Genomic DNA, 24,994 nt, shown 5'->3' with positions numbered 1-24,994 from the left:
GCACAAATTAAGGGAGAAAGCATCATGCACGTGACCCGTTTCAAGTGATTAAGGGCAACTGAACCTCTGACATCGACATGCCAAGCTTATGAACGCGCCCCGCCCATTGCTTTCGCTTCACCTCAAGAACGCCACATGGCAGAGGATGGATGCAGTATGTGCTAACCCTGTAATGTAGAGTGTATTAAGCGTCGGTCCGACTTCCTAGCTCGATATATGCGCTGGAGTGTACACTTACCGAAATCGAAGAGCTTAAACCGCTGCGAGACGTTCAAACGCCAATGGTTTGCACATCAGGTGAGTACAATAAACATAATCCGACGTGTTATATTATCTTGAGATGAACAAAAAGGGAAGCGTCTTTCGTACAATGTGCGTCTCAACGGCTTAAAACATCGAGCGAAGGAAATGATGGAATACGCTTAAGAGGCATTTTAAATCAATCAGTCGCTCTTTTTTTTCTTAGTGTTGTTAGTCGCGCCAGCAGGTCGAATTCTGAAGAAACCGCGTGGCGTGGCAAAATCCGAGCACGAGACTCAGAGCGAAATAATCCAAGGTAGCTAAATCGTCACAAAATGAGGCATCAGAAAAACGCCTGGTGCATTAATTCCCATTGCGCAAATGCGGGGCACTTATTCAGAAATTGGATACTGAGAGAGAGAGAGAGAGAGAGAGACAGATAGATAGATAGATAGATAGATAGATAGATAGATAGATAGATAGATAGATAGATAGATAGATAGATAGATAGATAGATAGATAGATAGATAGATAGATAGATAGATAGATAGATAGATAGATAGATAGATAGATAGATAGATAGATAGATAGATAGATAGATAGATAGATAGATAGATAGACAGATAGATAGATAGTGAACTATGCATACATGTGGTTGCGCAAAAGACATTACAGCAATCTAAAAAATAATGGTATACGCATGGAATTTCAGCTAGCATGCGATGTTAAAATGCTTCTGCCAAGGACATAAATTCAGAATTTTCTCAACGGTGCACACACGCAGAGCCCCATTATTAAAATCTAGCCTGGGCACAGGGAAATAGGGACCTTGGCACTGAGAAAGAAAGTAAGAGAGAGGAAGAGAGAAATAGAGAAAACAGCGAGGTTAGCAACTTTTTATCCCCCGCTAAGGAGGTGAAGGGAAATAAGTTTGATAACGAGAGTTTAAAAAAAAAACTGTATATGTCTGCGCACTGAGAAAAGTTTTTCAAGACATGGACGGGGTGGCCTGGTCAACCATGAGCTAGCTCAAACAGTTACCGAATGTCATCATACCTTGCTGGTGAAGCAGCGCACTCACACGGACGGCGAAGACACACAATAATACACGACACTCGTAACTATTTTATTTCAGAACGCATACTTCATATTTATATACCTGCGCACCCTCAGGCGTCAAAGATAATCAAGGCAAAATTAAAGGCATTTTTCAAATTCATTTGCCCGCGCATAGTCGGGTGTCAAAGATAGCCACCTGTTTATCATGATTTGCAATCCTATCCTATTTGTTGCACCCCTAACAAACAGTGTCCGCGGGCAAATGAACTTGAAAAATGCCTTTAATCTTGCCTTGGTTATCTTTGACGCCTGAGGGTGCGCAGGTATATAAATATTAGGTATGTGTTCTGAAATTAAATAGTTGCGAGTGTCGTGTATTCTTTTGTGTCTTCGCCGTGTCCGTGTCAGTGCGCTGCTTCACCAGCAAGGTATGATAATTAATCACCAACTAGCCCAACTTTCCACATTACTCAGTTATCGAATGTGTTTTCTGCATATTTTACTTGGGTTTGATCTATTTATTTACATTGATTTACGTTACGGTAAATAAAATGAATGAATGAATCAATAAAACTCGTGTTGTTCTTCATTATTTCTCGACGGCTGTTAAGCATGGTGGAGTTAGTGTGGCGCTTAGCTTTTTCATTATTCCTTGCCCTTAGCTGGGCTGCCCTCCGGTCTGAGTGCTTTTGTTTTTATTAGCTGTCACGACCTGTCAAGAACTAGACAGCGGCAGTACTTTCTTGTTTTAGTTAACAAAAGAGAATTACGCGGGAAGGCTTGAAAAATTGTCATCTCCGGTTTGGGCGAGCCCTGGCGACGGGACATAATCTAGCCTGAAGATGCGAAACACCGCTTGCATCCTTTTATACTTTGTCAAAACGCCCCGGCTTTGCCGCGAGAAACGCCAGCCAAAGGTCTGTTTTAACGAGCGCAGTGTTTACAGCGAATAGGAAAAGGAAAGAACTAGAATGGCGTTAAAAGAGAGGGAAAAAAGTAGTTAAAGAGTTTTCTTAACCTAGAAAAATATATTCATTGACCCCATTTTGATTTACGCTCCATAGCGCCGCGGTGGACCATGAAATCTGATTTCTTTGCTCGACCTTGTGAAAAGAAAGCGGTTAATTTCCTTCGCTCCCTTTCAAGCATCTTTCTCTCTCTCACACACACACACTCTTTCGGAGCGTAAAAATGTGCGCTTGTCATAAAATGGTGACGACAATTTCTCCATGTTTCTTTGTTTTGCGTGCATTTTGAACAGAGCGCTCGCGTCTTGAGCACGTTTTTGATGCTACTGGCGACGTTCACCAGTGAGAATGCTTCGCAGGCTTTCTTTTCCCACTTTAAAGCTTTCAACTTTTTACCTGAAATAGCACCTTTAAAGAGAGCACGGATATGACTAGCACTGAGAAAGGTTGAGAGGACATTTTTAAAGAAATTTTCCTAGCTATATTGGCAAAAGGGGCACAAATAATTATGCTCACGAAGAGTACGAAGCTAGACACTGTAAGAACCTTTGCTGGCGATAGTTATTATTGGCACAGTTTCGCAGCCTTCACGGCGTGGTTATAGGGCGTTTTCATGTAGGTCCTATAGTAGCTCCTCAGTGATTTTCTTCATCATGTAGTCGTGACCACGGAAAGTAAATATGCCAGCGACTGCCCCGGGCTAAAGCCTAGAGCAGAGCTCCTACTTAATAACACTTCGGGCTGGGAGCTAGAGGTGTCCAGCTCGGATCCCGCTGTCCAGCTGCGGACCGTCAACTGGATTTTGTAGATCGCCTAAAGTCAAGGGCTTACGGCCACTTCACGCGGCCTGGCAAAAAAAAAAAGAAGGTAAAGAACCCAGTAATTGAAATAACTCTAACATCTGACGAAAATAAAGTTTTTCCTTCTCCTTCGAAATTTGAGCTCAGTGACGTCAACCTGTTGAGAACGTGAGACCCATGCAGAGCTGCAAAAATTTACGGCGATGCAACCGACTGCGTCAGTCAGTCAATGATGAAGCGCGAGATGGAATAAAATGAGCTATAGCTTACGACGCATCGGATGTGATACGTACTAGTCACGCGCCTTCGGCATAAACCAGCGCAGAGGTTATGAAACGAAGTCGGTGGCACAATTCCAAACATAGTACCAGAAAAACGAGGAAGCAAAAGCCATGGTTCACGATTACAGGTAGTTTGCGTGCTGTTTAGGATTTGTACGGTACCAGTTGGCGCAGGCGACTTCACAGCTGAGTAGACCGTAAATATGATCGCTTAGCGTAAACATAAACGGAAGGGAACAAGGGAACGCCCACTTTCGACTGTTTATTCTCTATTGTATAACAACCAATTTATACACGCAAGCGCATGCGCAACATACAGAACAGCATCAATCTCTCAGCACCCTAATCACAGCCGGCTGTCAAAAAACCTTCTTTCTGTATGCAAAAGCAAAACTGATGTGGCGCTAGTACAAGACGAACCTCGCTCTTTAATGTGAAACGCCTCTACAATTCACGTGCCGTGGTGTGCCTGCTTTTGCCGAGGATCCGTATCTTGTCCTTTCGTGGCTTATACGGATGTGCATTGCAGCGCTTAGGTAAATGCGCTCTGTCTTTACTCTTCAGTGACAGCTCAGGTTCCGCCACACGCTCATTTACGTATCACCCAGTCCAGTCGACATATGTCTTGCCGCAAGACAGCGGAAACACATACACGACTCCGGTACCACATTTCGTGTACAGTTTGGCATGTATTTTACAACATCACTTTTACCTTTGCATGCAGAAAGGTTTTTTGATAGCCGGCTGTGATTAGGGTGTTGCGCGATTGAAGCTGTTATATAGGTTGCGCTTTGCGCTTACGTATATATATTAGTTGTTATGTAATATAGAATAAACAGTCAAAAGTAGGCACTCCCCTTGTTTCCTTCCGTCCATGTTTGCGCTAATCGATCTTATTTATGTTCTACTCTGCAATATGAACCGACTATCCCAGCTACATGTACTTCTGTACTGACACAGCAACGCAAAAAGCGCTTAGCGTAACTTCGTGTTATAACGCGCTAGCTTATGGCTGTCCCATCTTTACGTATTGGACCAAACTGAAATATGGGAAGTGAATAAAAGGGAAAACATTGGAAAATTATCTGTTACTACCGCGGGAACCACTTAGCAGAGTACTAACTAAACTACAGGGCCAAGATGCCCCTTCAGTTTCTCCGTTGAGCGCCGAGAAACGTCGTTCTGTCGAAATTATCGCGAAATCCCGTTTTGAGATCATGCCATCGCATAGACGTGCAATGCACGCTTGAATGAATGACAGTGGACATCACAACGCAATGTCCAGATAGCAACTACTTAATTATGGTGCTTTTACGTGCCAAAACCACTTTCTGATTATAAGGCACGCCGTAGTGGAGGACTCCGGAAATTTCAACCACCTGGCGTTCTTTAACGTGCACCTAAATCTAAGTACACGGGTGTTTTCGCATTTCGCCCCCATAGAAATGCGGCCACCATGGCCTGGATTCGATCCCGCGACCTCGTGCTCAGCAGCCGAACACCATAGCCACTCAGCAACCCTAGCGAGTTTCAGACAGTAACTACATTCTTGCTTCCAATCCCTCATCCTATTGCGCGTCCAACTGCACTGCAGCGACGAATACTCTTTCGAGTGGCATTAGTATTTCGGAGAAAGGGACGTCTATACATTACCTAGCTACGTGCAAGCGCACAAGGAAGGATTCGGTTTTACTGACTTCGTTTATCGACACTGGCGCATTATCGTTTACCCATGTCGTTATGTGGTTCTGGCCTAATCAGCTAAAGTTGCAGCGTAATTGCTGCCGCTTCGTAAGAAGAGGCCACTTACCCGCCCTGACATGGACGTCACCACTGACGATAGAGCCGACGCTGTTTCGCGCGCCGCATCGGTACACTGCGGCGTGGATGTCCTGGCGAAAGTCCTCGGCGCGGAAGGGCGAGAAGACGAGCGCGCCATCCTGCACACGTACGTGACGCAGACCCGGAATGTCCGGTGCGGGTCCCTGGGAGCCGACGCGCCACCACCAGACGTCGGGCCGAGGAACGCCCTGCACGTCGCACGGCACCACAGTCTGGGACGAGTTGAGGAACTCCACTCGGCCAGGGGGCGCTCGGATGAAAACGGGACCGTGACGTTCTTCACGAGCGGCCCTCGCTGCGTGTACAGAAGAGGAAATCAGAACGAATCGGGGGAAAAAGATATCAGCAAGTGAGAACACTAGAAAAAAGAGAAAAAAGGGATCTTTGAGGCCTTAATTGCAAAGTAAAAATTATTGCGAGGAATAGAAATTATGCAAATTTCTTGGAAATGTTGAAAAAGAAGTAGGTTATTCATTGATGATTACTGATCCACGCCTTACCCACAGCGCTACGGAATGAAACAGCGGTTGGTTCAATGGCTGGAGTGCCAACGTACAGCATAACAACGTTGCCTTCTTCCTCAAGGGAATCGCGTCTGTGTGGCTTGAAAACCACGAAGAAAGCAGGACAACGTGGGAGAAGTTCGTAGATTCAAGGACTGCTTCGGACATCCGGCAGCTAAAAAGAAGCGTGAAGAGCAAACACTAATGTTGCTAGCCCAAGTTCCCAGCGAAACCTGCACGACGTTCATGGAGGAAGGGCTCAAGTCGTGCAAGGGCCTGGATCCTCACATGACAGAAGAGGGCAAAGTTGGCCATCTAAAACAGATCACCGAGGGCGTGTGCCGGTTCCTCATCGGAAAAGACAGTCGTCCGCGCCTGTCCGTCCGTCCGTCCGACCGACCGACCGACCGACCGACCGACCGACCGACCGACCGACCGACCGACCGACCGACCGACCAACCGACCGACCGACCGACCGACCGACCGTCCGTCCGTCCGTCCGTCCGTCCGTCCGTCCGTCCGTCCGTCCGTCCGTCCGTCCGTCCTTAACCTTCTCGTAGAGCAAAGACATACAATTTGCTTGGGACAAGACCCTACACAAAGCAGTGCAAGCACTGAGTGTAATTTGATATCGCGAGTAAAATGCATTTAGATGCCCAGAGAAATATAATATATCCTTGCTTTAATTACTCATATATTTGATCAATGAACTTGTGTTGAATGTCAGCTTTCTAGAAGTAATGCCCTCGTTGTCTGAGAGACTTCGACCGCAGTTAGCGATAAACTGGAGGTGCGGATTTCTCCAAGTAGTGCAACCAGTAGTATAGCACGAGTGATGATTCATTAAAATTTAACTCCTCCTTTCAGTTACGGTGAGACTAGATAGGAAGAGCGAGAGGCTCTTTATTATAAAAAATAACATATATTTACTTGCGCGTGTAGATCCACTGGCATGCTACTCTATATAGGGACCGGGAAAGGGATAAAAAGATTTCAGAGGAGAGACAGAAAAAGAAACGGAGAATATACATAAATAATGAATGCGCAAGTGAATCTGATACTAATGAAGTAGACGCAATTTGTTAACGCACGGTTCAGAATTTGAAAGTGGACGCCATTTCACCAGAAAGCGTTGCATTATATTTTTCGTAGAAGCCGCAAAGATAAATAGACTGGCTTTACGTTTTTGTTATGCGCAGTGTAAAATGACAGACCTGATAGCAACAGCTTTGGGATTAACTCTTACCAGCAGATGTTCTTTTTTTTTTCATGCCTATAAATCTGCCCGGGCAAATGTGCCCAGAAAAGCAAGCATCCTAAATGATCTTGCCGTTACCGGTTCGTGTAAGCGCAATTTTTGATAAGCTGCATACCATTATAGCAACTAACCCTCCATGTCGGGGATAGCATAGACACGTATTTTAATAGAGGTGAGTCGGCCAGGATTCAGAACATAGGAGTGATCAGGTTTATGATCATGTACACTTTGAAAGTATAGCTGGTCCTGTATATAACCGGCAGACATTGCAGTGCAGAAAGTTCAAACCCGCATCAGAATTCTTAAGGAATGCTAATATTTACAGCAATATGTGCAAGTTTCTTGCAAGCTCGGCTCCGTACCCTTTCTTTAGAGTATATACGGCTCTGGTACAAGATTGGCGTCCGCAAATAGTTCATGGCCGGAATGAAAACCTTGAAGAAAAAAAAAAACTCAGAATCTTTACTCTTCTTCTTCACATAAGATTCGAAAGTTGGAGTTCGAAAAACTGAGAGTCGGGGTCGGACGTTCAGCAAGTTTCCCTACAAAGAAAGAAAAGCCGTACTTCTTCACTTTCCTCAGGTTAATGCATAGCGTTCTTTCAGCAACCCGTATCTGGACGCATTCGACACACAGCTCCATCAAATGTCACGGAAGCACATCTGTCAATATTAGCGCAAGCTTTCTTGCAGAATATTCTCCAATACTCGCCACCGCTTCCTCTATTCCTTGCAGCAGTGGATTGCGTTGCCAATGCTTTAAGTGGAGTGGAAATCCTTTGCAGAACTAAGTTTTGCATGCGTTTCCTTTTGCAGTTATGAGCCAGATTTGGACAAGCACTCCCGACCGCAGTGATCGAAAGTTGAAAGAGAGGAAGCGTAGCGGTTGCCGCATAGATATTTCTTTGCCGAATGAAACTAGCAGTCACGCACCTTGTGTCTTCCATTACATTACACATATATTTTAATTTTCTTACTCGGCTAGCAGTTTATCTCACGCAACAAACAAGCTCTCTCTCGACTTCTCTCCCCAGCTTCGCTTATTTGTTGTGGTTGTCTCAGGCTGACCAAGAGCAAGGTGGAGAGGTTCTCCGTTTCTATCGTGTCAAACTGCCGAGCCCGATTCGCGTTCCTGACAAGTATTTATTTCTGTTCCTCATTCTTTGTTCCATTCTTTTCACGTTCCTGTTCTGTCGGAAACATGCCTTTCCAAGCATTTTCAGACGGCCAAAGGCGTGCCCACCCAGGCCTCGCCGCAATATCCTCCAGCGTGGACCTGGGGTTCGATTGAAGATCGATACATAAAGAACGCGCTCTCCCTTAGTGGGAAGGGATCATAACTTTGGAAGCGCTGGTTTCTCCTAAGCCTCCGAGTTTGCAAGAGCGACAGCACCCGCTAGTGCACGCAGGCACATACACAAGCGTTGCGCAACAGTACGCACGCATACTTGCGGTGCAGGTGAAGAAGGGAGTGAAAGTAAGCCGCCGAGATGGCATGGCGCCGGACGTTGGGCGAGGTGCCTAAAGGAACGAAACACCCAAGTGCGTTACTCCTTTGGACGCGCGTGCGCGCACACACACAAACACACGCATAAATTTCAACGCGTTATTTATTTAAGTTATCTTTATTTTTACACAAAAGAGGGTAAATATGAAAAAAAAAGAACCACAAATTCGTGTTTCTTTTGTTGCCTAGCTATCTGTTACATTGTCAAGTCATTATAAGTCATACTATAAGAGAGAGGGAGAGAGAGAGAGCAAATGTTAAATGAAAAGTAGGGAGGTTAACCAGGACTGAGCCCGGTTGGCTACCCTACACTGGAGGAAAAGGAAAAGGGGACGGAAAGATTAAAAGGAGAACAGAGAGTTCACTGGGGATATCATTCGGTCACTCAGTCCGGATCACAGACGCTGACTCAATCCGGTAGTTTTCAAATATGGCAGAAGCGCTTTTGTGGCCTTTTGTAGCTGCGATATGCGAGGCCATGGTCCCAAGATCTTGTTCAAGATGAACGGCTTTCTATCTAACTGATTGGGAGCTGTGCAGAGGTCATGTCCGTCATTTTGAAATGATGGGCAGTAGCACAGTAGATGTTCTAGAGTTTCCTCGACACCGCAGGCATTGCACTCGGCGCTATGAGCCATTCCAAGCAAAAAAGTGTATGCATTGGTGAATGCAACGCCCAAGCGTAAGCGGCACATCGTTGTTTCCACATGACGCGGAAGCCCTGGTAACAGCCACAGTTGCACAGATCTATCGAGGGAATGCAATCGATGCTGAGTGAAATCAGGTGTGTGCCACTTCTCCAATGTAAAATGGTGTGCTAGCTTGCTTAAGTGTTGGGCTGTGTCAGTCCACGATAAAGGTACAGAAACAAGGGTTGCTTCTTCATGTGCTTTCCTAGCAGCTTCGTTAGCGAGGTCGTTGCCGGAGATACCGCAATGGCCAGGCAGCCACTGAAACACAACTTCGTGTCCTTTCGCGATCATATGACGGGGCATTTCTCGTATGTCCGACACGAGTTTCTCACAGGACCCGCTACGAAGAGATGACAGAAGGCATTGTAAGGCCGTCTTCAAATCGCAGAATATCGCCCACCGATTAGCCGGTTGGTTGTTAATATATTCAACAGCACCTCGGAGGGCAACAAACTCCGAACCGGTGGATGTTGTCAAGTGAGAAATCTTGTATGGGATACTTATTGACCGTGATGGTATAACCACTGCGCCGGTGAAACTGGTCTGAGTGGAAGAGCCATCAGAGTATATGCGGACTCGGTCGAAGTCGAAAATGTGCAAACAATCCAGAGCTGCTTGCTTTAAGGCCAAAATAGGCAGGTCGGTCTTCTTTCTTATCGCTGGAACCGTAAGACGCACTTGAGGCTGTTTTAAACACCACAAAGCTGAGGTTGAACGTGCTGAGGGTGTGAAGCCCGATGGTGAGGATGCACGACGGGTGCTGACCTCGTTGAAGAAGGACGCCCGTGGTCGTATACTATGCTATACTATACTATACTATACTATACTATACTATACTATACTATACTATACAATAAAGTCATACTATAAAGCTGTCCAGTGTCCCTATAGGAACACTGGCCAGTTTTATCTAAACGTTCTATCCAGTCAGATCCGAGCAGTGTATCCTAACAAGGTGCTCACAACTTAAGCGCCTCCATGGTGTTTCACTGGGAAGAGCGTCGATCAAGGGGCTTTGCTCACAGTCGCTCAGCGCCCGTGAGCGTGCGGGCAACGCTCATGCCGCGAATGGGAAATGAAATGCAGGCCTCGCTACAATGCCGAGCCGTTTGAGTGGAAGCCGAATGCTTCCACTTGGCTTTTTTGTAGTTCAGCGAGGACGATGACGAAGTTACTCAGTGCTAGAACGCAGCTGTCCCAGCTAGCCAGTTCTCGTCAAATTTTCATCAGTCTCTGGGGCACTTTCCGCGTCCCGGCTTGAGGTGATGGACGCGGAACGTTCCGCAGGCTCGTGTGGCCAGACGACTGCAACCGCAAGCTCTTCTATGACTCAAGGTACCTGGCCAACCACCAGTGAACGTTCAAGAGAGGCTCCTACTCTCGTGGCCATAGATGCAAAGTCTATTGCCGGCCCGTCTGGCCAGAGGTCTACATTGACAAGTTCCTCAAGGAAACGAGGCACCTGGTCGACCACCAGCGAAGACACAGAGGTCTAGTCAATCGCAGGCGACGACTCCTCCGATGATAGCTTCGTATCAGTGAGGAGCCGAAGGGCTAAAAGGAGGCATATCAGGGCGTCGTCACCAGCGGGTACGTCAACCATGCAGGCAGGCAGTGAACGCTGGCCGCACACCATGCTATTCATGCCAGTGGACTCTTCCGTCAGCATTCGAGTATTGAACAGGCAAGCTCTCTCTATATCTCTTGAGGGAAAGGCGGTAAAGGTAATCAAGGAAGTCCGGCTGAGCACACGAAAGAATGTTCTAACTGTCGACACAGCCCGTGGAACAATGCTGGAGACGCTACGACACATAACAGATTTGGGCAACATAGAAGTACGACTGGTCATACCTATGGTTGGGACTTGCAGTGCTGGTGTGATCTACGATGTTTACTTGGCAATTTCGAACTCGGACCTGCTAATTCTGATAAAACCGACCTACGAAGGAGTGGTCATCACGCAGGTATGCCAACTCGGAAACAGCTGTTGTGTGAAGATAGTGTTCCAAGAGGATTCCATCCCTTCGCACGTAAAGGTAGATCATTTCCGACATGTCGTACGGCGGCTTGTTCCAAAGTCGCTTCAATGCCACAAGTGCTTCAGGATCGGGCATGTTAAGGGCGCCTGCGCAAACTCCGCAATGTGCCTCCGGTGCGCGGAGTCACACACGCTAAATGTCTGCCGTGCAACAAACTTTAGGTGTGGCAACTGTGAAGGCACCCATGAAGCAACATGTAAAGAATGCCCAAGAATCAAAAAAGAGTTCGAAGTTCTGAAGCAAATGGTAAGGGATAACTCTACCCATAGAGAAGCCTCAGAAAAGATCCGGCATCGACGTCGTCATCGACTGAAACACTCAAGACAGGGTGGAGTTCGTTCACTCCTTTCGCCTACGTTAACATCTTCAAATAGAACGCCCGAGACCGCATGGAGGCCTAAGACGGAAAAGGCTTCCCCTGGGGAAGAGTGGCCGGCGCTCGCAAGCTCTCAGCCTCCACGCTTGATGCTCGCATCGAAGCCCGCTTCTATTGGTGAGGCTTCAACAGTGGACTGCCAAATGATTTCGGTGCTGCGATCCATTGTGAATGTCATCAGGGCTATGGTGACAAGCATTGACACTCCATCTGCTCGAAGTGGGCTACAAGTGCTCGACGTGCTAAGCCCCGTCCTAGCAAGCCTTGAGTGAAGCCATGACTGACAATCACCAGTCATTTCGTAAGGAGGTCGGAGATGCGTCGACCCTTCAGTGGAACGCGAGAGGTCTAAGATCTCGCATCGCCGATTTTCGTCAATTTCTTCTCAATAACCGATTTCCAATCATTGTCATCTGTAAACCAAGATTATCACATACAATAAGACCATCCGGCTGTGAGACAATATTCTCATGAAGCGACAGCAAAAGTAGCAAGGTCGTCGTGTTTATTCGCTGTAAGCTTACTTACGTCGTCCAGCCGGTGCAACCTCATGACGACAATCAATATGTGTGCATGACTTACAATTAGAAAAGTCACCATTGCACTCTTGGGGGTGTATCTGTCTCCATCAAGTCAATTTGACACCAAAAGACTAGAAGACATCTTAAAAAGACAACCTGGTACATGGATTATCACCTGGTACTTCAACGCACACCATGCCATTTGGGGAAGCTCGAAGGTTAACCCGACGGGACGACTATTAGCTTCATTAGCTTCCAACAATGGTCTCTACCTGCTGAATGACACGAGTCCAACGTTTCTGCGGGGAATAAGGTACAGCAGCTGCCTCGATTTGACTTTCGTCTCCTACCGCCTCGCCGCACATGTTAAGTGGTTTTTGGACATTGAAACGCACGGATGCGACCGCATCCCCACTTACCTCAATATCAAGGGGATGTCTAACACGTATAAGTCCACCACTATACGAAGAATAAATTGGACTGCTTTTAAATACCAGATTGAGGATGCTCGTCACAAAGGCCTCTCTTGTGGACTTCAACAAGCTATCAAGAAAACGGCACAGGCAGCCACGCGCACACTCACGTGTTATCCAAGGTGTTCTGAATTTGACCTGGAATTGGAGCGGCTTCGTACGATTCGCCGTCGTGTTGAAAGAAGATATCGATGCCCTAAGTCAATTCAGGATCTAAGGACAGTCCGGCGAATGCAAAAAAAAAGGATACAACGCCGCATGGATAAACTAGAGGCTCAGTGCTGGTCGAAATTTTGCGCATTGATAGATCCCCGCAAACCGCTATCTCAAATATGGAGAACTGTGCGAGGACTATGTTCTATCCTGGAACAACGTATTATGTTTAAGGCTGACAAGACATTGATTGATGTGGCGGAATTCTTTTGTGCTGTGATTGCGGGCCAGTCAACTCGCACAGGTTCGCTTACATTTAACCGTATTCCAGATTCCCGAGATTCACGCATGGATCTCCCTTTCACGATGCAAGAGCTTGACCCAGCGCTCGCCCTATGTAATAGGTTGTCGTCGCCTGGTCCGGATGAAATATGTTACCGTATGCTATGTCACCTTGGTGAAAGGGCACGAAGTGCGCTCCTTAATATATTTAACGAGTCCTGGCAGGACGGCAAAGTTTCTCAAGATTGGAAGATAAGCCGCCTGGTACCGCTTCTTACGCCTGGCAAGTCTCCCTTAGAGATTACTTCATACCGACCAATTGCGTTGGCAAGTTGCGTTGGGAAGGTAATGGAGCGAATGCTCCTCGCCCGACCTGAGTGGTACGTTGAACATTGCGAAATCTATCCTGACGCCATGGCTGGCTTTCGACCTCACCGATGTTCTATCGACAACGTTAGCGATCTGGTAACCTATGTTCAACACCAAAAGATGTGTAAGAGGTTATCTGTCGCAATGTTCGTAGATATAAAGGGAGCCTATGACAACGTTCTTCATGGCGCCATACTTGAAGCATTGGAATCAGTGGGCCTAGGCGGTCCATTATATCGTTGGACATGCAGTTATTTAGACAGGCGGACTCTATTTGTTAACACTGAAGCTGGCCAAACCTCGCAATATTATACGCACCGTGGAGTTCTGCAAGGCGGTGTCTTGAGTCCAACGCTTTTCAACCTTGTACTCACTCATTGGTCTCGTGGAACGACTTCCGAACACAGTTAAAATATCAATGTATGCCGACGACATCTGCGTCTGGCAAGCTGGTGTGACACGGCCGCAAGCACGCGCAAGGCTTCAAAAAGCTGCGACGTCAACATCGACGTACTTAAATGAACAAGGCCTCAAGATCTCACCAGAAAAATTGCATTGGTCGCGTTTAGCCGAAAGCCAATGAGATCATACGATGTTTCTGTCGACGGTCAAAGCATACCTTATGTCAGGATACACCGATTCTTAGGCGTAATCATTGATCGTGACCTCTGCTGGAGTCCTCATGTGGCCTTCCTAAAGAAGCGCCTGACGGATGTTTCTAATGTGTTCAAGCTTCTTGGAGGAAAAGCCTGGGGTACGTCAGTACATGCAATGATGCAACTATACAGGACGCTCTTTGTTGGGTATTTGCGATACAGCTTACCTGTGCTGACCAACACCTAACAGCTGCAGAACTAATATTCGTACACTCGAAAGCGTCCAGGCCCCGGCACTTAGAGTGTGTCTTGGATTGCCGCGGTGCTCGTCAACAGCTGAAACAATTGCGATTGCACACGATTTCCCAGTCAAGACCCATATAGTCATGGAAGCGCTCAGAGCACACGTAAGACACCTTGCTCGATCTACTGCCCATCATCTAGCCTCACTGTCAGAGGCTGGACCCCGTGCCTCCTTTTGTGAAACAGTCCTGCCCTATCGTGCATACCTTCCATCAGGTTATACAGCACCAGCGCGAGTTCCGTTTCCCCTTTGGTGCTTGGCTCAAGCAAAAGTTCGACTAATGGTACCAGAAATACGAACAAAAGTCCAACTCTCGTCTCCAGCACTCAAGCAGCTTTCACTGTTCTTACTGTACGAGACATATAACGAGCTTCATCATCTATATACTGACGCTTCAACCACGGTGAATGGGTCTGCAGGATCGGTGATCTTTCCTGCAAAAACCTCCACCGTAAAGATTCGACTTTCTCAACAGACCACATCGACTGCCGCGGAGATTGCATTGTGCATTTCGTGTAATTTCTGATGAACTATCCAAGAAATGGAGCGTATTCAGTCACTCCAAGTCTGCTCTTCATTGTTTGGTTTCTGCCTTACGCCGCAAACCCCACAAACAACTAGTTCTAGAAATCATACTGCTGCTTCACCACCTCGTCGAGCAAGGACACGACATCACATTAAAGTGGATTCCAAGCCACTGTGGCATAATTGGCAATGAACATGCCGAAGCAGCTGCACGATCTGCAAATGCAGAGGGCTTGCAAGACTCCATTCCATTCTCAAGAACAGACGCTGCAATGAAAATTCGTGTGCTTGCAAATGAAGCCATCAGAACTTTACGGAACACACCAAGCTTGAAGCGCACACGTCTGCACCGACTGGGCCCATCCCTTCGACTTCGACCCCCATCTGGACTCTCTCGACTCGAGACAGCAGTACTTTGCCGACTATGGCTTGGTGTCGCTTACACAAGATCTTTCGCCTTCCGAGTCGGTATGGACGACAGCGCGGCTTGCAGTCACTGCGGCGGCGAGGAGACTATCGAACATGTACTTTGCCACTGTCTTCGATACAGCGCGCACCGGCTGTCACTAGCAATCACGTTGGCACCCCTTGACGACATGCCACTTTCAGAACAGCCAGTCTTAGAATGCCGACATGAACTATCGTCGCACCGAAAGTCGGTCAAGGCTTTGTTGACCTTTTTACGTGGCAGAAAGACTATAATGATCCTATTCCGTCCCTTTTCATTTTTTTTTCTCACGCTTTTATTTTTGTCACGCTCTACTTTCCGTTTTTACTTCCCCTTTCCCTTCCTCTAGTGCAGGGTAGCAAACCGGAGGTTTTAACTCTCGTTAACCTCCATGCTTTTCTCTCACTTGCATCTCTCTCTCTCTCTCTCTCTTTGTAGTCCAGCAGCCAAGTTGACCATGTGTCGCTTGTGTCTATGAGACAGGCGTTTATCAAGAAAGCGAAATCAATCCAGTTGTCTGCACTGCATTTTCTGAGCACTTGAAACATGTGCGGAGCAAACCGCAAGCGATGCTCAGCCAAAAACGCTATACTTTGCGGAGTGCAACTACATGACACAGAAACGAATAACTAATATACGAAAACAAGTCATCATTGCACAGACGAACGGGCTACCCACAACGTGTCTTAAAGAATGACTTCATGTGTATTATCACGAGGCAGTACCTAAGCTTTAATCCAAGACAATGAAATAAACTACAGTTTATACAAACACAGTGGTTTTTCGCCATGGGAGAGCACAGTATTCCATTATGGTATATTACGCCTGCCGGTTCCTTTGTCCTCCGATGTTCACACGTGCTGTCTCAAATACAAATTACGGCTAACCAACAAACTTGCCCACGCATATTTGCCACGTTAAGGTCTGAATTAACCTCCAGACACCTGCGAATCTCTTGCGTCGCTAAGTAACTAGGGAACAGTTAGTAAAGGTGCGCAGGAGATGTAGAAGAGTTGCGGTCACTGATGTACTGCGTGCAGTAGTTAACCTTTTTCTGATCTTTCCATTTTTTTCATAATTAGAAGACATTGATCACGTCATGGTTATCTATACATTGCCGGCTTCTAAGGATAATCTGGAGCATGATGTTTTTTTTTTTTTCTAAAAGCGAATTGTGAAAATTAGAATAATTGAATAGGGACGAGCAATATATTTTCGGCAACCAGCAGTACGCGCTTAATGCGACTTCCGAACCGGTGCCCTGCACTACACGCCGCAAACGTAGCTCTCAGCCAACCATACCGGGGCAATAAATTAATTTCTTGAAAATGTAGGAGTTGGTGCCACAGACTTGGCAAAGTGAAGACAAAAAAAGATTATGTCGCATAGAAGACACTTATGAAAGTATTATTAAACAACTCATTTCGTTTTATTGTATTTCTAATTTCACAAACCGATTAGTGGCGGTTTTCTGTAACGACATGGTTCACCCATACTGTCAATCCTTCGCATATTAAGCCTGATGTTCCCCAACCGTAACATTGGAAACGTCATGATAAAGAATAAAATAAACGAATATATTTGGGGATACAAGATTTAGCGCATACTAGAAAAGTGGAAAGTGCCAAGCAGTTGAGTTAAAAGTATAAAGACAGATCCAACGCACTTTGTTGGAATTTATACATACAGCGAAGCTTTGTTTAACTCCATAAAGAGTGCTGAAAGCTGGGCTAGTTTCCTATTCATTGCAACGTCCTACCGAAGGCGCTAGCCCTAACGACGCCATCCAAGATACAAGCTCGCCAAACAACAGTCCCTTTGCATCTGCTCGTATTCGCGCTGGCCTCGTAGTTAAATCCCTGGGTTGTTTTGCTGGGGGTTGGAAGTTCTATTCTACTGCAAGGCACGTAACTCATTTTTTTACGAAGGGCTATTCGGCCAGATAGCAGCAGCATCCGGCAGCCATGGTCAGGAAAATCCGTGAGGGTTCGCAAAGAAATCTTTGCTTTAAAAGTAACGACGTTTGCTATCGCGAAGGGCGTAGCAGATTTTAGCGACTGTATGCCAGGAAGAAGGAAAATATAGCTCAACAAGCCATTCGAGGTTCAGGTCGAAGCCCAATTTCGTGGTTGCACAATTTTTTAAAAGGCAAACTTTCGTGCAAATATTATTACACTCAAGATATCCGGTATACCGTGAGCTGCACGCGCTTGGTCCACATCAGTCTTTAAAGCATTACACTTTTCTGTTTTAACGTAAAACGATCTGAAAAGGGCAAATGGGCAGCGCTTTTTTTTTCTTACTCATGATATTAAAAGCGAAACAAATTTTGCGTCGAGGCAAACTGCTTTCAGACATTCCATGAGCTGGCATCGGTTATGCAACCTGCACAACGGCGAAGCCGGGACGCTGCCCCATTTTATTGCGATAGCAATTATATGGACACGCCAGGTGCATTTCTGCCGTCGCCGTCGCCGTGAGGTTCCGTATGAGTGAAAGCGTGTGAGGATGAGCCGGCGAAAGCGGTTTAGTCTCGCGCGCGCAAGCGAGGAACGCGGCCAGGATGCGTGCCCTCTCCTGTGGCGTGCGAGGCAAGGGGAGGTCTAGCGAGGGAGGAGGGCGTTCTTCTCCGGCGGCTGCCAGGGTGTCTCGATGTCCTCCTCGCGCGCCGCACCGTACAGAGGGGAGACACTGCGGCGTCTACGACGGCGTCGGTCACGCGCATCGCGCACGCCGTAGTAGACGTCTTTGGTGGACGCCGTAGGGGCGCGTTGCCGGCGCTCGTGTGTCGAAAGCGATGTGCACGTGGCCAAAGTGCGCGCCCGCGGGGGCATCATCTTCAAAGCGAGCTGCGATGTTTGCAGAGTGCGCGTAGCGCTGGTAGTTTCGTATGCACTGTGATTTCCACGTTTTGTTCGTGTTGGAGCGACAGATGCACGGAGGTCAATTGGCTCACGGCTACTTCCGCGATTCCTAACTCCAGAGTTTTCACAGACAGTTTGCGCTGTCATCGAGCGAGATGTGCTTATGTTTACCTGTGCGCGCGTGGCACCGTGTTGGTTAATTTAGTTAAAACACGTTGACGGGCTTGTTGGTTTCAATCCATGATAGAATGGGTAAGCTCGACTGAACACGGACGTTGAAAGAAGCAGACACGCAAAGACAGCGCTGTCTCCGTGACCCTGTTTCTTTCTATGTCCTCGTTGAGTCACGGTTGCATATTCTAGTATTGTTAATTTCGTTAGTAAGCGAATGCTTACAAGTTTATATATATGGCGATAAAATTACTAACCTTACTTCGAACATCTATCTACTAATTTGCTATCGCAATCGGTGCTTCGCCTTTCGGGAGGAACTGCTAATTTTTTGCTTCCACTTCGGTTTAATGTTTGCAGGCAGCGGTTCTCTCGCGTCGACGCTTCTACAAGAGGCCGCAGCCACGCAGTGGTTCGAGGCAGCGCGTATACGTGCCTCCATGGCCCGCCAAGCCGTCTGCTGCCTGCTACGTCGGGCCGTTAAATATTCAAATCGCACCGGCCCGCACACTCGTCGACAGCGGCGGAGCGCGGCCTTCCCACTTTGCGCCGTCGCTCCTGTGCGGCTCAGCCAGATAACGATAGCGCCCACGCGCCCACGCGCGCATTCAGCGCAACGTGCAAGCGCGTTCCGAGGATGTGATTCGACGCGCCTGCCACGAAACGTCCGGGCTTTCCAGTTTGTACGTGGTTATGCTATGCGGCTGCAACGCAGCGCTTGCCGCAAATATAGAGATACGCTCGAAACGGATCCGCTAGTGAAAAGAGAGAGGCTAACGTAGACAGAGAGAGAGAGAGAGAGGCGTGGGGTCATTGCATTCGGTATTAACGTCGGTTGTGGTGGTGGGGGTGGTGTGTGTGTGTGTGTGTGTGTGTGTGTGTGTGTGTGTGTGTGTGTGTGTGTGGGCGAGGGGGGGGGGGGGGGGGGCTGACATTGCAGCAGGCCCATTCGCACTTGCATGAAACGTGGATAGGACCTCTGGAAAAGTATAACATGAGTCACAAAAGCACTCCCCCGAACCCCCGGACCCCCCGCCTTTCCCCGCTCGCAAAAATATATAAAACACGTGCCGCACAATAACGTGGATAATTTATTTTTTTTAGAGGGGATATGGCGCCCATGCGCGCCGCCCTTTTCGCAATAACATCGACGACGAGGCGGTGCGGGCGAAAAGCCGCGGCACGATTTCGCTATCAAAATGAGCGTCCGAAAACGAGGCGCGATAATTGGCGTGGAGCCATTCGAACGCGAAAAAAGTTTCGCGCCGGCAATTCGAGCTCGCTATAGTTCCTGGAGCGTCGAATTAGCCGTCGTTGAAGGTACGCCGTGTCTTATCTGGACAGCCGACCGCGTGGGAGGAACGAGCTCTCTCATCGCTGGCTCATACTCTACAGCTTCAGCTGTACCGAAATAATAGTGGGATTATGAACGTTATTCTGGTTAACCTCCCTTTCTTCTGCTTTTCTCTTTCCTCCTTCTAAAATGAACGTGGTGCAGCGCATAAGTTTTAATTTCCATCGGATGGAATGAAGTCGTTCATAATGACTTTTTGTAAAGGTTAAACGCTCTGTTTAACTTCGCGACATCAAAATTGTTGCTGCTCGCTGCGGCTGTTATGACAACTTTGTTAGTAGCATAGGCTCAAGTCAGGAGGAGGAAAAGGAAGAAAGGAAAGGTAGGGAGGATAACCAGATGCACGTCCAGTTTCCTACCCTACACAGGAGAAGGGGTTAAGGGAAGAAAAGAAAAGAGAGGGAGGGAAGAAGCAGGTGAAGAGGAGTTGGGGGTATGTACAAATTTTGTTATTAGGTGATGTATTGCTTACGAAACGGCCTCTTCTTCAGAAACATTTCTCATGATAGCATACTCCAATATATAGGGTTTTACAAAGAAAAGAAAGAATGAAACAACGATGTGAGGCAATAAAAATAATTTAGGGTTAAGCCCTGAATTTCAACAAGAAAGACCATTGCTATTTTATGTTGTAATTATTGTATTCTCATTCCGGTAAGTCACTAATTATTGCCAGTAATGACTTCAACCAAGGCCCTCCGTGCAACGCGCAGGAAGACACTGCCTACTTCATTTTCGCTTGCACGCTATGTACACAAGAAAGAACAGCTTTGTTGTCCGCAATGGACATTCGTGAAAGGCTGTCATCCCTTGAGCGAAGGCACATGCTTGGTCTACGGATGAAAGCTGCCCGGGCATCTCGCGCTACGAAGGCAATTTCAAACTTCTTCTGGGACATTGGTCTCAATTAGATACTTTAGTTTGTAGAGTGTTGTGGTGTATTTTGTGTATGTTGTGTATCTGCGTCGTTCACTGCGCGCATAATCTCATTTTTCATCTTACCCATATGGAGCAGCATGCTAGGCAGGCAGCTAGGCTGACCTCTCCAGAATTTATTAAAGAGCCTTCCTCTCAGCTAGGCTGACCTCTCGAGTATTTATTAAAGAGCCTTCCTCTCTCTCTCTTCCTATAGCTCAAAGTTTTAAGCAGAAAAATAGCAGTGAAAGTAAGGGATATGCACAACAGCAAGGTATGAGAGCATATATATATATATATATATATATATATATATATATATATATATATATATATATATATATATATATATATATATATATATGCCTTGTCTTGAAACATAAAAACAAAATGAAAGTGCGTGCTTGTCCACGTCCCACTTTTTTCTTTTCCTTTTGCAGTCGTTTGTCTCATTTTGCGCTGTTACATGTGATTTGTATTGCGACCTGCGCAGCAAGTATTTATTTTGTAGGTGACGTTGACAGCAAAGCCATTCGTGATAGATCTGGCAGTACAGTGCAAAAATCTGAAACAACTCCGACGAAATCCGAACTACATTTGCAGGTGATAGCTGGTGCATTAATAACCGAAATTTTGTTATTTCATTTTAGCTTAATCGCCTTTACGTGCCTTCTGTAAGGTGGAAGCTTTGTCGTTTAGGTGCGCGGATAGGGGGTTTGACGCGGGCACCGTATGGAAGAGAGAGAAAGGCAAAGGAAAGACAGGAAGGTTAACCAGAGATTATCTCCGGTTGGCTACCCTGTACTGGGGGAGAGGCAAGGGGATGCGATAGGTGATGGGTGTGTGAGTGTGTGTAGGGGCCCCGTATGCGTAAGTAACATGTGGTACGAGGTTCAAAGGAAGTGTGCTCACAGAAGGAAAGCCCCACGCATAAATCGACACAAACGGGAGAAAAAAGCAATGATGAAAGCTATGTCAGTAGTGTTATTTTTCGCCGTGGTTCAGCTGCACTATAGAATATGAATGCCTGCTACATTAATAAAAACGTAAGCAGCAGTTTCTTACGCTCAGTCGTCTTGATTCGTCGATTATCTGTTTTTTTTCTGCAAGAAATCTGTGCGCTTCATGACTTTGCAGCGGGATGACAACATTATTTAATTTAAACCTCCCAGGAATTGTATAAAGCTATTCCGCTTGCAACCTTGCGTCAGCGCAATTCAGTAAGCTTTCAACGGCACCGTAACTATAATGTGTGAACAAATTCACGAGAAGCTATACTCTGCAAGCAGGTTTAAATAAAGGCTCGTATACAGCTAATTTAATGAATATTTTTACCCTAGAACGAGTTGAAAGACGGGCGTTGCGGCGAAATGCCCAGATCGACACAATGCCGTTAACTATTGCTAACTAACGAGATCTAATTGTTGCAGAGAAGAATGACTGGGCCATCGAATGTTTGTAAATAATAGTAGTGAAGAAGAAAATGTGGGGCACGAAACGAAAGAAAGGAGATAAAGAAAAGGAAAAGAACGCGGAGCGACCAAGATAAAAGCAGGAGCTGTCGGTGATAATCCTTTCTTTGAGCTGACGGCAAACGTCAATGGAATTGGAAAACAATAAGACACCGACGAAACGAGAGAGCCCTTTGTAATTGCAAAATCGATGCGCGCGAAAACATTAGACGGGTGAACGGGTTCGTTGAGTTCGCTGAGAAAAAAAAAAAAGAAAAGAGAGAGTGAGGGGAGGGTTATTCCTCGACAGCGTCGCACCACGGTCGTTTCTTAAAGTATGATGATAACTGCTGAGCCTATTCGGCGGGAAAAAAAAAAAGAAAGGAGAGAGAGTGAGAATGTGAGAACGTAAGAACTCGAATCGCGCAGCCTTTGGTTTGCTTTTTTCCATATATGAGACCAACTCATATATGAAAAAAAAATTATCGAAAGAAAATGATCGCCGTAGAAAGAAGTCTCGGAGAGAACTTGTAGTGCTTTCTTCATCTTTCTTGCGCAGAGTGGTTGGGGTCTGTGACATTAAAGGCCAATACAAAATGTAAGTAAGAATAAAACGACAGCCAACGGGGTGTCGGCCTTCTTCGAAGGCGATGGAACAAATGGAAAGAACTGCTCGGAAACGCAAGTTCCGCCGCGAATGGTGGTGACGGCCCGCCTACGGAAGACTCCTCAGTTTGCCGCGATCTAACGACGCGAAGCGGTGCGCATATGCGGGCCACGTCTGAGCATTGAGTGCAGTTTGGAACTCCGAAAAAACTTTCGAGGCGAGCCCGTCTAACGTTGAGTGAATCCACCGAGTAGCGGTGCGCCGTCGCATACGTGTATAGGCAATGTTGAAACTGTCTTCTATAGCCCACGTGATAGGCGCACTGGCAGTATCTATAGACTCCATTCTAAAAGGGGCCGCAAAACTTTGCAGGAGACCATTTCTGCATGCGAAGCTTCTCGCGCCTCCTTACGAATATGCATATATATATATATATATATATATATATATATATATATATATATATATATATATATATATATCATGCTCGTACGTGTTGTGCAATTCGTGGCCGTGAGAGCATGCGTCTTCAGAGATGCGATGTGTGAAGGCATAGTGTTTCTGTTGTGTGAAGGCACAGTGTTTCTGTTAAGGGAACATTAACGTTTAGGTGCAATTACACGTTTGCCTAGGTTAATTAGGGAGTGAGATGTGTGTCCGCCGAAAAGTGACTCTAAAGAATAATTGTTATTTAATAAAGAATTTTTCGTTGATCACAATCACACGAGGTGATGGATAATGAACCTGATGAATTTGGTCCTCCCCTGCGGCCAAATCGTCCAATTTCATTTCCTTTGACCTGATTGTTTCAACGCTTCAATAAAACATAACAATTAACTGTTCGGGTGCTTTCTTTGTTGTCTGTTCCTTCGTTACATTCCGGCGAGGAGTGAACTTTGTTAAACCAAATGTTTCGTAGATAACTCGTCTTCTTCATCAAAATTTGAGTGGTCGTTGGCAAGAAGGGCCGCCTAAGTAAAGATAACGAAACATAGGGGCAGGATATGAGGGGGAAACGGTATGCACTATAAGTGGGCCTTGATCGTTTTTGTGGTTCTTTTCGTTGGAAGGGCTTACGGACAAGTGAGAGTCGGAGGAGGGATAACGAGATACAGGAAGAAGACAAAAACAAGCAGCAAAACTAGAAGATTAAAAGAATGTTATACTCAGGCGTGAAAGTGTAACACAAGATTTGAATTTTTAGTTCTTGTCGTTTGGCGAAATTGACAGCTGTTATATTGGCTTGGCCGCGGGCACAGCTTTAACACCACTGAGCGTTGTTCCCTCTAAATGTAGTTCCACAGAAGCCATTGTTTGTAGTAACAAACTTCATTCATAAATATCAGAAGCTACCGCTTGCCGCTATAGACGTTACTTCAATACTCCCCTATTCAACCAAGGCAACCTATGTTCATACAGTTTCTTGTGCACCTTAGCGACGCAGATTTGGTAGCCTGGCGATAACGTAATGCTAAATGCTAAAAAAACGCTTTAATAAAATAGTATTTGCGATCTCGTTTCGAATGAATTGGCCTCAGTGAAAACGAATACAATAATATGTATAACGGTGCTTGAAATTCTTTCCACCCTAGCCCTACGATACAAGAAAAAAGTGAACAAGCAGAGCTTGCGCAGTAATAAACATCCCACAACATACACCCGAGGCAATTGCTTCACGCGAGAATTTACGCAAGGATCCATAAAAAAAGAAGAACAATAAAGAAAATGACGAGCAAAAGGCAGACGAACTACGCAGCCGTTCGCGACACGAAGGTCAGCAAAAACAGCAGCCACACAGACAGCTTTATATAAGAAGCCGAGGTGACGGAAGGAAAATGGGGAATGGGGGTTGAGAACTGCATCTGTATGGCAAACAACGAATACCCCAAGAGAGAGAGAGAAAAACAGTCCGCAATATTGCGATCAGCTCGCCCGTCTGCCCCATCCCTCGGTCACTGCAGCCTCCTCAAAGAAAGCCGCCCGGATCAGCGAGGCCTAGAGCACTGTCCAAGCTCGGCCGCAAGGTCTGCCGGCAGTTCTTATTCCATTTCGCCGCACCGCTTCCTTTCCGCAGGTCTCGGCCAGAAGCCGGCGCTTGGCGCCCACCATTCCCCTCGGCCGCGCGTTCTGCTGCAGCCCCGCACGGCGCCTCGGCAAGCAATAATCTTGTGGGCAGGGCCGTATAGGTCGCTCTGACCCCGTCTTTGTGGCCGCTGGGCGCCGCGACTTCTCGTACTGACGCGTGCGTTCGTCGCGGATGAATGTCGTCGTTTGCTGGCCTCCCCTTCACCGTTTGTGGCAGTATGTATACCCTCGTCGCAATTTTGGCCTTTTTTTTCTTTTTCGTTCTCCGTGTCTGTATTGCTTTGGCGATTCTTTCTTTTATTTTTGTAACTT

General features: G+C 46.6%; 1 protein-coding gene across 1 annotated transcript in view; it reads right to left on the bottom strand.

Annotated features, from left to right (window-relative positions):
* The window catches only part of LOC126536325 (cell adhesion molecule Dscam1-like), a 400,621-nt gene that overhangs the window by 264,141 nt on the left and 111,486 nt on the right, over window positions 1-24,994 (bottom strand). Inside the window, exon 2 of the mRNA XM_050183244.3 lies at window positions 5,159-5,485. Within this exon, the coding sequence (XP_050039201.1) occupies window positions 5,159-5,485 (327 nt within the window). The remainder of the gene's footprint in view (window positions 1-5,158; window positions 5,486-24,994) is intronic.

The sequence above is a fragment of the Dermacentor andersoni genome, chromosome 4 (genome assembly GCF_023375885.2).
Source record: "Dermacentor andersoni chromosome 4, qqDerAnde1_hic_scaffold, whole genome shotgun sequence".
In the NCBI taxonomy this organism is placed as follows: Eukaryota; Metazoa; Arthropoda; class Arachnida; order Ixodida; family Ixodidae; genus Dermacentor; species Dermacentor andersoni.
The sequence above is the reverse complement of the archived record's forward strand: the minus strand, read 5'-3'. Positions and strand labels throughout refer to the sequence as shown.